At 34.4% G+C, this 14,871-nt stretch overlaps 1 protein-coding gene across 3 annotated transcripts; it reads right to left on the reverse strand.

The window, feature by feature from the left end:
- Positions 1–9,209: 9,209 nt before the first annotated feature.
- On the reverse strand, positions 9,210–14,705 carry LOC142978747 (uncharacterized). 3 transcript variants are annotated; one of them, XR_012959779.1, is made up of 2 exons: positions 11,091–14,705; positions 9,210–10,027 (listed from the first exon to the last, which is right to left on the reverse strand). XR_012959779.1 is itself a non-coding variant. In XM_076123300.1 (2 exons), the coding sequence occupies exon 2, from the start codon at positions 12,010–12,012 to the stop codon at positions 11,152–11,154; it is 861 nt and encodes a 286-aa protein (XP_075979415.1). In that variant the 5' UTR covers positions 12,013–12,607; positions 14,072–14,705; the 3' UTR covers positions 9,210–11,151. The 3 variants fall into 2 exon arrangements, 1 of the variants encoding a protein (XP_075979415.1); XM_076123300.1 differs by having other exon boundaries at positions 9,210–12,607; positions 14,072–14,705.
- Positions 14,706–14,871: the final 166 nt, after the last annotated feature.

Consider the following 14,871-nt stretch of genomic DNA (forward strand, 5'->3'; position numbering starts at 1 on the left):
TTATACGGGAAGGGTTTCCACGTAAACAAAGTCGCGGACGGCCTATAGTAAAAAATATTTTTATTGAAATTGATTCAAGGATGAACACATTTCTACAATTTTTTTTAGATAGCTGATTTCCCACAAGTATCTATCGACTTTCGAAGCTATAAACTTTATGTAAAATACCTATCCCTAGTATATTGTGAAGGAACTTTAAACTTTAGCTTTCGAATTGTTTCAAAAGCAACTCGATGGTTTCAAATATAGGAAACCGCGATACAGACCTTTAGGAATCAATGCGGGCTAAGTCCCAACAATATGGATATGATGAACGATGTAGCGGTTACCAAGTAAGTTCTTGCGATGTCATTGAGGATGAAATATACAAGTTACTTTGGCGGTTTCATAGTTTCATCACTATTGTTCGAAGTTCTATACAATAGCGCGATACTCTACCACCGGCTGGCTGTCGAGACATTTTGTATTAAAAACTGATCAGCGCTTCTAGCGGATATCGTAGGAACTATTTTTGCAGTGGTTTCTTATATATCAAACTCTCTACCGTCGGTAGAGAATCCGCTACAGTTTTAAAATTGATTGAAAGTGACAAAATACATACCTACATTTAGTTTTTAATTTCAACTTTTCGATACTCGATTGTAGTGATTGTCGAGCATCCCGCTACTGTAGGCATATACGAATCTACGCTACAGACTAACCTAGATTATAATTTACTAACTGATCCGCGCAACTTCGCTTGCGTCACCTAAGTGAGAATAGGTCATAATTTTCCCCTTTTTTATGTAACATTTTTCACTGGTACTCTGCGTGCTAGTCGTAGCGTGATGATACATAGCGTATAGCCTTCTTCAATAAATAGGCTATCCAAGAATTCTTCGATTGGCTCTAGTAGTTCCTGAGATTAGCGCGTTCAAACAAACAAACTCTTTAGCTTCATAATATCAGTATAGATGACATGGGTAAGATTGAAGCCTCCGAGAGTTCCATGGTCATTCTTGATGGTGCCCAAGAGCCTTTGCTAATTGTGTTGCAATGTTATTATGTGAACATGTCACAAAGTGATTGATGGACTTGATAAGTTACAAGGACGATGAATTCCGGCTTTTTGATTTGGACGTCACCACAAAGGAACTAATTACTTATCTTGTTATGCATTTGGTTTGAACGATACTTTTTACTTATGTAAATATTAGGTCGGCGAAAAGTCTTTTTGCATTATAGTATGTATGAACTTGTAATAAAATCTTATCTCTACACAAAAAATCTCGATATTTGGGTACCTCACGAGCTCACAGAGAGAAACCTAATGAACCGTTTACACATTTGTGATTCCTGAAGCCAAAGAGATTTTATTACAAGTTCATACATACTATAATGCGAAAAGACTTTTTCCCGGACCTAATAAATAAGATAGTCGAACAAGTAAGTGGAGAGTCTTGTGTGCAAGGGACGTGGGTGGCGGAGGTATAGGTACAATTTGGAACCTAGAACGTCAGCCACCCGCTGACTTATGCAGCGGACTGTAGACTATTTGCTGCGACTCTCTAGTGATGATAGTGGTTTAAAAAATCAACTTCTCACAAACTAAACTGTACAATTTCTAGAAGCGAATCAAGGTAAGTCTCACATAATCTGTAATATTTGAGTCAAATAACAACCACAATGTCTTTTACGACTTACTCTCAGAACAATAAAGCTGTTTTACAATGGAATAATTTAATATCTAAATGATAATTCTATCATTTTCTTTGTCTCAACACTATTACTAACATTGTAAACGAAATGGCAGAGATCTTTCAATAAAGACCAGATGCTCAACTCAGTGAAGATGTCTTTCAATGAACAAACAAATTACACAAATTACTCTTGTATTTACATAAAAGATTTAAGGCCAAATTCTGAGTTCTTCTATAATCCCGTATGTCCTTGGAGAAAATATCTCTGTCTGCATTATGAATGTACAAATCGTAATTTCATAGAATTTATGTATATTAGTTAGGTGTCTGAGTGAGGGCGTCCGATTTAGCGTATTAGGTATTACAAAAAATGGTTTACTATTGAATATATCAAATCTTTTTTAAAAGAAAAAAAAAAAGATTTCCAGAAAAGTACTAAAAATCTATTACTAACAGAAATCTATTTCTAAATGTTTCATAAGTTATATTTTCTTACGGCTATCTCCAATAGGAGTGATTCACGAGAAAAGTAAAGTGTAAGTATAATTTGTTAAGATTGCATTTATCTATGACTAGCTGACCCGCGCAACTTCGCTTGCGTCACATAAGAGAGAATGGGTCAAATTTTTCCCCGTTATTGTAACATTTTTTACTGCCGCTCTGCTCCTATTGGTCGTAGCGTGATGATATATAGCCTATAGCCTTCCTCGATAAATGGGCTATCTAACACTGAAAGAATTTTTCAAATCGGACCAGTAGTTCCTGAGATTAGCGCGTTCAAACAAACAAACAAACTCTTCAGCTTTATAATATTATTAGTATATTAGTATAGATAAGAAGAGTAGGCGGCTGATTGACATCTAAGTATACAGATTACATCGTTGCGAAACTAGTGTTAAACAGTAACTAGTAGTAGAGACAGTTTTTAAAGTGTCATATTGGAAACCAAATAGCCGTCGGAATTGATTTTAACCTCAGAAAATAGTGTGTTCATAAATCACTAAACGAAACCATTAAGGTGCGACCATCAATTAAATAGATACGAAACAATTCGTACAATCAACACTGCCATTACAACGTGGTTGAATTACGACTATTCTCAAATAAAAGCCATTGTCAACGGCCTAGAACAGATGATATCAAATACAATGTTGTTTTATGTCGATGACATTCCAAGAGCACTTTGTTTGAAGTAATGGAGGAAAGTTACGTATTGTTTTCATGCTTTCAATTATAGTTTGATGAGGTTATTTGTACTCTTTTGTTTTGTAACGAGGTTTTATTGCTAAATACGTTTGATTGTTGCTTGTTACTGTTTATAGAGAATAGTAATTTAACAGCTTTTCAATCTTTTAGTTATTTCAAGAACTAATTCATAACGTCAGACACGGCAATGCTATAGCAAATTTTTGGCAACAAATTCTCTCTCCAAATTTTATTTTGTATTATGAAGCAGTTGCGTTATTTATATTAACAAAATAATGCGTGAAAACGGAAATATGTAGAAGAGTAGCACATTTAAACACACAAGTGATGTTACGTCGACCTGCAACACTTTCTTAAAAACATTTACTTTTAAAAAGTTAGAACTAACTTTGTATCTAAACTTAGAAATATTTCACTCAGTTCATTGCAAAAAAAAGTAAAATATAGTTACTTTTCCGTACTCACAACAATGTAACAAGTTGCATCAACAGGTGAGCTAACTATAAAACTACGAAACCCGTTCATTGATTTAATTAATTGTGTGTGTGTGAATTGAGTGAGCACCCTAAATAAAATTCAATAATATATACTAGTCATTTAGTAAAAGGTGTGAAACAATTGTAAAAACAATCTTACAATTTGTAAAAAGATAAAACATGAGATATATCAGTTAATGAATGCTCACTCAGTTCGCACATACGACCACCCTGAATCTCAGAACGTATGAAGAATTCATGTAAGATTTATGTACTACTCTTTAGTAAAACCTTTATAAAGTTGTCGTTTTAGATATCAATCGCCAAGGGCCGTATAAAAAAAAATTACAAATACTTTCATATGCTCACTCAATTCACACACTTTGAAAGGACCCGATTTCTTATGAACAAACCATAATTTCATTTTGTTATAAATCTTGTTTTATTAAAAGGTATACACGTGATTTTGTAAAATACAAAGCGAACCATAAATGTAGCTAGTTTTGTAATAGTTAATTAATATAAGTGCTCACTCAATCCACACAATTCTGAAAAGTTATAAACGTTAATATCTTTGAATTTATAAGGATTAGAAAGCTATAAATTGTGCTAATTTTAGTAAAGAAAAGTTACTAAAGATTTGCCATTTTACATTTAGTACTCTCAGTTTACTCTAAAAGATATTCAACTGTTTGTGTTTCAATGAAAATCTGCCATACTGTAGGGTTGTCACGGTATTTCCGAACGCAGCCTTATCCATATTTTGTTAATTTTACTAAACTACCCTCATAATAATACGCACCTAGTTTCGGATTATCCTCTCGAGCGCCCCACGTCAAAATTCAAATATACCGTTAAGCGTCCGGGCCAAAAATGGCGCGCGAAATTGAATTGGCGGTTGGCATTTAAGCGTCGATTCCGTCATATTTTAATACTAACACCCTAGACATACCTTATATATTTGAAATCTACATAAAATTTGCTATAGATTAAAACAATAAACCACAAATAATATTTGATAGTGCTAGCACAATAGTCGGTTTAATCTGAATATTGTGTGCTTTAGGCATGTGTTTGAAGAAAGTCTAATAAATATTTTTAGGCAAAAATAATAATATGACGAAAGGTCTTAAACTTAATAGGTGTGAAACAGCTATTTCTTTGTCGGAAGGTGAATCAAAATGTGCGTCATGTGAGGGAGTAGCAACTAGTTATTATATTATTTCAAATGTGATTTCTTTTGATTTGAATGGCACCAACGCAGTAGCGCTAAGTAAAGTGCCCCGTACAATTGTACTTAAAAATAAATTGTATAGAAGTATTGGTGCGGTCGAATTCGTAGCACCTTTAGATTTAACAGGCATTGGTCATTATAAGAGTCATTATTTATCAAACGAGAAATATTTTTGCTACGACGACAACTGTACTAATATCCACGAAAGTACTGATCAAAATATTCTGTTGCACTCTTTAAGCTACATCCTGATCGACAACGATTGTTAACCCAAAAATCTAAATTTGTAATTTTTTTAATTAAACTACATTATGTAAATAAATGGTTTCAATCAAATTCGTGTATCATTGACCTTACTGTAACATCCCAGGTCCTACTGCTGACCTCGTAGATAAAGGTCATTATAAAATAAATAAAATTTTAGTTCAGCAAAAATGTCCAGCGTGACAACCCTACAGTATGGCAGATTTTCATTGAAACACAAACAGTTGAATATCTTTTAGAGTAAACTGAGAGTACTAAATGTAAAATGGCAAATCTTTAGTAACTTTTCTTTACTAAAACTAGCACAATTTATAGCTTTCTAATCCTTATAAATTCAAAGATATTAACGTTTATAACATTTCAGAATTGTGTGGATTGAGTGAGCACTTATATTAATTAACTATTACAAAACTAGCTACATTTATGGTTCGCTTTGTATTTTACAAAATCACGTGTATACCTTTTAATAAAACAAGATTTATAACAAAATGAAATTATGGTTTGTTCATAAGAAATCGGGTCCTTTCAAAGTGTGTGAATTGAGTGAGCATATGAAAGTATTTGTAATTTTTTTTTATACGGCCCTTGGCGATTGATATCTAAAACGACAACTTTATAAAGGTTTTACTAAAGAGTAGTACATAAATCTTACATGAATTCTTCATACGTTCTGAGATTCAGGGTGGTCGTATGTGCGAACTGAGTGAGCATTCATTAACTGATATATCTCATGTTTTATATTTTTACAAATTGTAAGATTGTTTTTACAATTGTTTCACACCTTTTACTAAATGACTAGTATATATTATTGAATTTTATTTAGGGTGCTCACTCAATTCACACACACACTAATTAATTTAGCGGTACCATTACACGGGAATGCTCTTTGAATGCAGTAACTATTTTCGTAATGTGATGTTACTGTTTAAACATTATTACCGAGAATATTATTTTTATCTTTCAAAAGACTACTTCCTTTGAAAATCCCCTTTTAGAAAATCTTGTGCGCGAGGAAGTTTTACCAAGGATAGTTAGAGTTAGTGGTGTTTTAGATCAGATAGCACTTCCTCACCACGCGAACATTGTTGAGCACTGAAAACATGACCATTAGAGGCATCAAGCCCATCTTAAAAAGTGCTAAGCATAGTATATACCTAAACTTATAAAATAAATAGTCCTACTCCCGAGACATACAAAACTAAAATGCAATAAATCATCTATTTTATTTGGTAATTTGTTTAACTGTATAAAGATATTCCGCTCTCTCCCTTGTAAATATTAACTTGTTATTTTGATTACATTTATAAACATATCAAGATAATGTCATCAAAATCAGTGACCGGGAAACACAGCGTAGGACGTCGTCATCCGGCGGAATCATCGACCTACATACATGTTAACATATCAAACCACTAATATGAAAAACATATGTACTTTGCTACTATTTATTAAGCTGTTATTATTAGCAATTATATATTTTTATTAACAAAAATAGCATAATTTTATGAGTTTGAAAGTTCTTAATAATAATTGTCGTCTGACCCGGTAATCGAACCTCGAGATTCCGGGATAAGCAATATACAGAATCATACATACTTTATATACAATGAATATATTATGCCACGAATTATTTTGTTCAAAACCGGTCTCATTCTAGAAATAAATATTTATACATTAAAAAATATTATAATCAACTAAACTGTTATAAATATCGAATGTAGTTCAAAACAGGTGCATGTTTATCAGTCTATAAGTCACGTCATTATAGTTTTATATAACCAATATCGGACCCTTTCACTCAGTTGATCTTTACAACCTACCAACTTGCATTTTCACAAAAGATTTATGACATTTCCCCTATGAAAATACGGAAATAGTCGTAAACTTTGTAACAATGTTAGTGTCAATGCGTTATTTATGAGAATGCTTCAAGAGCTATGTTTGTTTGGGGTCAGAGAAAGGAACTACATAAGAGTAGATTCTATATTTTATTTTAAAAAAATCCGCATTATGTATTTCAAATAAGAATTCTATGTATTTGTACACTCGAGTATTTATAATTTATCTACTACCGTTTCCTAAAAGCTCGTTTCTTTGAGAAGAAATGGCAAGAAACATTTCAGAACAGATTGAAATTAAGTGGTTTACATCTGTATAAATAGGTAAGTATGTTAGTGTTATGAGCACCGAACACCCGACCCACGAGAACATCGATAGCAGTATAATGACACTGACAGCCTTAACCTTTTCACCGCCACGGACGTTAAGAGACGTAAAATTGAAAATCGCTCACGACGCCATCGACGTGATAGCACGTCAAAAATATCACTTTTTTATAGTTCAAAATAAACATACAACAATACGTTTCAAGTGTTTTCTTTCTCCTGTTATTATTACCTAAACATATTTATTACATTATTACACAAAGACATATAATAATTAGACAGTTGTACCTGAAAAAAAAACAAAGTAAATCATCATGCAAAATGTATAAATTTAGCCCGCAAATCCACGCCACAGACGTGAAGACGCGTCAACTAGTGATGTGCAAGGAAAAGGACTACAATCTAAACACTTTATGCAATATTTCGAAAACAAATTGAAATACTTCACTCCTTTCTGAAAAAAAAAATTTTTGTCTGATATGTTTTAAATTAGATTCAATACAAACCTAAATATGTAATAAAACTACCATATCTAGTGATAAACTCATGACTAAATAAGTGCAAATCGATCATTTTGTGGCAACTCTCGCGCATCTCTATTAGCGGAATCCCTTACAGTGCTTCGTACGCCACTGACGGAATGAGACGGCGCGCTCTGACGTCACCCGCGCTGCTGGACACTCGTAGTGTTGTTGCAATACGTTATTAATAATAGGTACATAAATTCTTGTGTATAATAAATTTTTCGTACACCATCTGCGCCACAAAAATGTCTTCAAGTCAAATGACGACAGAAGAGCTGTTGAGAGTGTTAGAAGGTGTAGAAGATGATGTTACATATTCTGAAGCAGAATCTTTAAGGAGTGACGATTTAGAGGTAAGTTATTGTTTGAATACATTAAACAAACAATAAAGGTATTATTAATGTTGTAGGACTAACAAAAAAACACAGTTATCATGCCAATACGTACTATCTATGTTTATTGTACCTTTTAGGTATAGTTACTACTTTTGTCGTTATTCAATATTAGAAATATGTTATCACTACATAGTATATTTGTATGCTTAAATCTTTAAAACTACGCAACAGATATTGATGCGTTTTTTTAATAGATAGAATGATTAAAAAGGAATGTTTTATGTATAATATTACATTCAAGAAATAGTGGAGAAATATTGTTATTAAATACCCGTGCTAAGCAGGAGCGGGTCACACTGGTACATCTCTAATATAAGGCGGCAAAATTTGAAATCGCAGCGCTGACCACGCCAGTGGCGTTTCTTAACGTCAAAAGGTGTCGTCACAACTGGGATTAGTGCTGTGACTTTTTGAATAAAATATTTGAATTAAGTACTTTTTTTATGCAAATTGTTCGTGTATATCATTGTTATTTTTGGGTAATGAGTACTGAGTAGTGTAAAGTTGACACATGGGAGAAATTCAATAAAATTTTGTGGTACTTTTATGCAATTTTTACTCATAATATAAGAACACGTAAAATTAATCGAAGTTTTATCGATATACACTTTTCCCGTGACTATTATTTTGTAGGTATAAACGAAGGAATTTATTGCTTGGCGTGGGGAACACCGATTTTCAATATTACTCTGGCGGTGAAAAGGTTAACTACTACTACACTAGGGACGATCTCAAATAATTAAGGCGATTTTGTGATCAAGTTATGACTTTCTTAGATGACCGACATGACCATATGACTTGATTGGCTATACGAACCATGCGTTAAGTTAATATGGCGCCGCGATGCGTCATGGAGTGGCGCAATTCCTTTTCAATGATTTATAATAATTATCGTACTAGATTATACATTACCAAGACAATATTAAATTTTTACTTGCTATGTCTGCCAAATAAATAAATATTAAATAAATAAATATTATTGGACAACTCACACACGGTCATTTGATTCCAAACTAAGCAGAGCTTGTACTATGGTAACCAAATAACTGATAAACATACTTATATACTTCTAAATATATACTTATATAGATAAATTGACAACCAGGCTCAGAACAAATAGTCGTGCTCATCACACAAAGATTTGTCCCGGGTAGGATTCGAACCCACCACACGCGGCGCTACGGTTGTTGCGGCGAAGTGACCGCTTAAACCACTGCGCCAAACGTGCAGTTATATTACATATTATATAACGACGAAGAAAACCCATTTACAGTATTAGAATGAGTGACGTCAGCATCGCTGGCGTCACCCATCCCACTTTTATTTGCAGACATTACTTAATTATAACTATTCTCCTAATCGACACTTTTAGTAATTATACAAGCAAAAACTTACAGTCTCAGAATTCTCAGACAGCACAGGTCCTCACATGTCCTCGTTACCGCTAAGAATGAATTGCAACATGGCGTGCTTCATAAGCGGAACACGTATAATTAAAAATGTTTTAAAATACAACAACGTGTTAAAACCATAAACTTTTTACATCAAAAATTCTAATCTAATTAATTAGTAATTTTAAAGCCTTTACATTAATTTTTTGCATTTAATTTATTAATTATTATTCAAATCGGATGTGTTTTTATCAAATATTAATAAGGGCGTCAATTGAATAAGGGCGTCAATTGAATAAAGACCTCAATGGTAATAAAATCCGTTTCAATGTTGTTTTAGCTAGATATCATTAAAGGTTGATAAAAACACATCGATTGATGCTAATAAATCCTAATATTAATTAACAATATTGTTTAGGTAATAAATCTTTGCACTTAAAACTAATAACAATTTGTTTGTATTTGATGGGTACAATCCAACCATCAAATACTTTCATTTTAAAGTTACAAAATCAAATAAATGAATAATAATATTTAGGCAAGACACCAAAAGCTTATATTGATGTTCAGTTTGATTTGATAAATACGAATTATTTAATTAGTTATTCTTTGCGAATAATTAGTCAACACGATGCGTCGACACGGCCATTCTGCGAGGTGGTGCGCGCTCTGCACCAGTCCAAGGCAATTATTCTGAAATATTAAGTTTATTAATTTTAGTCTAGCGCCTATACACAGGAACGCTAACTAATGATTTGGTTTGGTACATTTAATGCTGCCAAATATTTAGCTAATCAACTTCACCAAGTCATCAGCTATGAATAATTCAATGTAGGTACATAAACATGTTGGTAAATTATAACAAAATGAATTGTTAATATGCTCAGCGCATCATGTCACTGCTTATGATTTTATTTTGAATACAGTTACTCCACGTAAATCTGCATCCTTTATGTTTTATTGTTAATATGCTCAGTGCATCATGTCACTGCTTATGATTTTATTTTGAATACAGTTACTCCACGTAAATCTGCATCCTTTATGTTTTAGTATATAAGAGTGATGCTGTGGTCTGGGTGGTCTTGTGCACCGTGGTCCACAGAGGCTCTAAAGGAAGTAGGTCTAGGTCGATGGTGTGGTCTAGATCATTCAGTATGATCGTGGTCCACACAGGAGCAATGTGATGATGCTGTGGTCTGGGTGGTCTTGTGCACCGTGGTCCACAGAGGCTCTAAAGGAAATAGGTCTAGGTCGATGGTGTGGTCTAGATCATTTAGTATGATCGTGGTCCACACAGGAGCAATGTGATGATGCTGTGGTCTGGGTGGTCTTGTGCACCGTGGTCCACAGAGGCTCTAAAGGAAATAGGTCTAGGTCGATGGTGTGGTCTAGATCATTTAGTATGATCGTGGTCCACACGGGATTTCAAAGAAACATGAAACATGTATGGTACTTTAAAGTGTAACAATCACTTTTAAAGTTTACTTTATGAACTTTTATAAAAGTAAGAGTTGTTATAACAATAGTAATACTTTTTAAGTTTCTGCCACATCTCATACATTACATTTGAAAGACATGGTAAATAATTATCATAAATTAGACATGAATAAAATGTCTATGCTAAATATTTATTCTATGAATATGTTAGTTATGTTAAATAGATTAATATGTTTAATATTAATCTGATTTTATTTCCTATTTGTAGGTGATAGACATAGTCATCAACTAGCCATTCACAATAACAGATAGAACTCACCGGGACTTAGGCATCTTCCAGTATGCCATCTGTAGGTATGTGTGACTGCAACAAATGAGGCTCAGGTGTTGGTGTAAGCCGACCCAGATGTTTCCAGTTGTTGCAGATCATCCTTGTCAGAGTCCGTCGACACGGCTGCCTGATCACCTGGCTGAGGGGCTCTACGGAGTTGATCATGAGCCACCTTGCGTGGTCGTCCTCTTCCTGTTACTCGTTTGACCATGTAGCGATCATTGTCTAGGATTCTGTAAATCTCAAAAGGTTCACTGTATTTTAAATCAAGAGAAGTTTGGTTACGTGGGTTGTTCTTGATTAAAACATAGTCTCCCCTCTGAAACGGTTTGAGCTTGGCTTTATTCTTGTCAAAACATTGTTTTTCATATTGTGCTGCTGTCGCCATCTTCTCCTGTACATGTTGTTCCAACAAATCAAAATCCATTGACTCGTTTTCAATATTCACTAATCTCAGGAGCTCTGGTGCAACACAATGTTCACGTCGTGTTAGAAGAGTGAGGGGTGCAACGCCGGTCACACGATGAGCAGTGCAATTGAATGCAAGTTGTAGTGCTTCTAATGCAACTTGCCATTTATCTGTGTCATAATTTTTGATCATGGTCAGAGCATTTTTTAATGTACCCATCACTTGCTTCACCTGACCATTTGCTCGGCTAACTCCTGGCACTATTGAGTGGATATCAATACCAATACGGTCACAATATACTTTAAATTCATTACTTACATACTCATCACGTCCTTCAGAGTCCTTGCTGCCTAGTTTGCCTGTGATGTCCATATGAATCACTTGAAATGGTGCAGTGGGCTTTTGGATGGGATGAAGTTGTGCCTGTACTGCACCAGAAGCGCTTTTAGAGGTTCTGCATATGACACAATTATCAACAAAGTTCCTTACCACTGTGCTCATCTTATCAAACCAGTAAGATTGCTTAATTTTCTGTAGAGTTTTTTCCCATCCTGGATGTTGTAATGATGTGTGATATGAATTAATTAGACTCCACTGGAATGCTTTCGGGACTACTGTAACCTTATATGTACCATGTACATTATCTGTGAAGGACTTTTTTAGTACATCTTCTTCACCATTTCATATCAGTTGTTAATATTTTCATGGAGAACTCACCGGAGGGATTTCTACTGAAGAAATCTGCATGTTGAAGCCTTTCACCCTTTCTATATTCTACCTCAAAATCATAATTTTGTAGAAAGGCCCACCAACGATGAACTCTGGGTAGAAGGTCTTTCTTGTGCCTTGATGCTTTGAGAGCATTACAGTCCGTGATTACCTTGAACTTTCGGCCATACAAATACTGTTTGAAATGTTTGATTGCTCGCACCACTGCCAGTGTTTCCAGTTCATATGAGTGATAGCGGCTTTCTGTGTCAGTAGTACGTAGACTCATATAAGCAACAGGATGGTGGCGTCCCTCAATTACTTGAACCAGTACAGCTCCATAGCCCAGGCTGCTGGCATCAGTGTAAAGCTCAATTGGTGCTTCTTCCTGAAATAGAGATAGGGTAGGGGCAGTACACAAGTATTGGATGATTTTGTTGCGGGCCTCGTCATGTCTATTATTCCATTCCCACTTAGTGTCTTTCTTAGTTAACTCATAAAGTGGTAGCATAATTTGGGAAAAGTTGGGAATGAAACGACGGAAATAACTGGCCAGGCCATTAAATTGCCTGACTTGTTTAGTTGTAGTTGGCACTGGTGCCTTAACTAAAGCCTCTACTTTCTTTGGACTTGGACCCACCTGTCCATCAGAGATTATATTGCCTAAATATTCAACAGATCTTTTTAAAAAAAACAGTTTTCTCAATATTAATTGAGAAACCAGTCCTTTGTAAGGAAATTAATATTTGTTCTATGTTAGATAGATTCTATGTTAGATAATACGGCGCGTTCACGTTTAAAACATTTATCAAATGTATGACCCACTTTTGAGCAAAACGTACACATTGGCTTATCTGTCTTGGAACCAAAAGACTGAGGAGTCACTGGTTTGTTTTCTAGAGAACGTGGCTGAGTGCCCTCAGATTTCTTATAGAAACGACAGTCACGTGTTTCATGCCCCGATCTTTTACATACTTGGCAAGACGATTGTTTTTCCGAAAACCGTGGACGTTTGTTGATAACTAACTGAGTATTAGATTGACTCGGGTTTGGTCTTTTAATGTGGCGTATAGACGATGCTACCGAAATAAGTTCCGGAACCGATGACGCACGTGCATTTAATAACTCGATTCTCAGTCGATCATCCCCAATGCATCCAATAACTGCCTCAACCGCGTCCTCATCACTTAATTTATCTTTCGTGATACGACGCCAAAGTACCCAAGCTTGAGAAATAAATTGCGCGATATCTTTACTACTGTCATAAGTGTGTTCACGGAATCTAAAAATGTCTCTAGAATACCTATTTTCCGGCTCGAAAGTAGTTATTAACAAATTGCACAATTCTTCCCACGTGGATGTCGAGACTAACCAATTGTCTACCCACAGCCTAGCACGACCCTTGAGCAAACTTCCAACTTTCATCCTAACGTCGTAATCAGCCAGGCTGTAGTTTTCCATGGCTGTACTCACGTGTTGGCACCATTCACGTATTCCTATATTGGCGTCCGGATCGTAAGATGGCAAAAATACGTCACTAATTTTAACTTTATCCGATTGTTTAGAAAAACGATCCGACATGCCTTTCATAACCTGTAACATCTGCGAGAAAAATTCCGTGGGTACGCCGCTAACAGAAGCAGAAACATTTTCATTACTTTGAACAGAATGTCCGGCAGAAGCGGGTGGATATCCCACTTCTGATAACGACGAAGAAAACCCATTTACAGTATTAGAATGAGTGACGTCAGCATCGCTGGCGTCACCCATCCCACTTTTATTTGCAGACATTACTTAATTATAACTATTCTCCTAATCGACACTTTTAGTAATTATACAAGCAAAAACTTACAGTCTCAGAATTCTCAGACAGCACAGGTCCTCACATGTCCTCGTTACCGCTAAGAATGAATTGCAACATGGCGTGCTTCATAAGCGGAACACGTATAATTAAAAATGTTTTAAAATACAACAACGTGTTAAAACCATAAACTTTTTACATCAAAAATTCTAATCTAATTAATTAGTAATTTTAAAGCCTTTACATTAATTTTTTGCATTTAATTTATTAATTATTATTCAAATCGGATGTGTTTTTATCAAATATTAATAAGGGCGTCAATTGAATAAGGGCGTCAATTGAATAAAGACCTCAATGGTAATAAAATCCGTTTCAATGTTGTTTTAGCTAGATATCATTAAAGGTTGATAAAAACACATCGATTGATGCTAATAAATCCTAATATTAATTAACAATATTGTTTAGGTAATAAATCTTTGCACTTAAAACTAATAACAATTTGTTTGTATTTGATGGGTACAATCCAACCATCAAATACTTTCATTTTAAAGTTACAAAATCAAATAAATGAATAATAATATTTAGGCAAGACACCAAAAGCTTATATTGATGTTCAGTTTGATTTGATAAATACGAATTATTTAATTAGTTATTCTTTGCGAATAATTAGTCAACACGATGCGTCGACATATATATTATATATTAAATATTAGGCTAAAATATTATTTGTGTCAAAATTCAATTCTCTAACATAAAAACTAACAAAACCCATAAATTCCCTTTTGTTTATTTTTATTAATTAATCTTTTTATTAATGGTCGGTCGAATGCTGTCAAAAACAACACATTAAC

This window comes from Anticarsia gemmatalis, chromosome 15 (genome assembly GCF_050436995.1).
Source record: "Anticarsia gemmatalis isolate Benzon Research Colony breed Stoneville strain chromosome 15, ilAntGemm2 primary, whole genome shotgun sequence".
NCBI classification, from domain to species: domain Eukaryota; kingdom Metazoa; phylum Arthropoda; class Insecta; order Lepidoptera; family Erebidae; genus Anticarsia; species Anticarsia gemmatalis.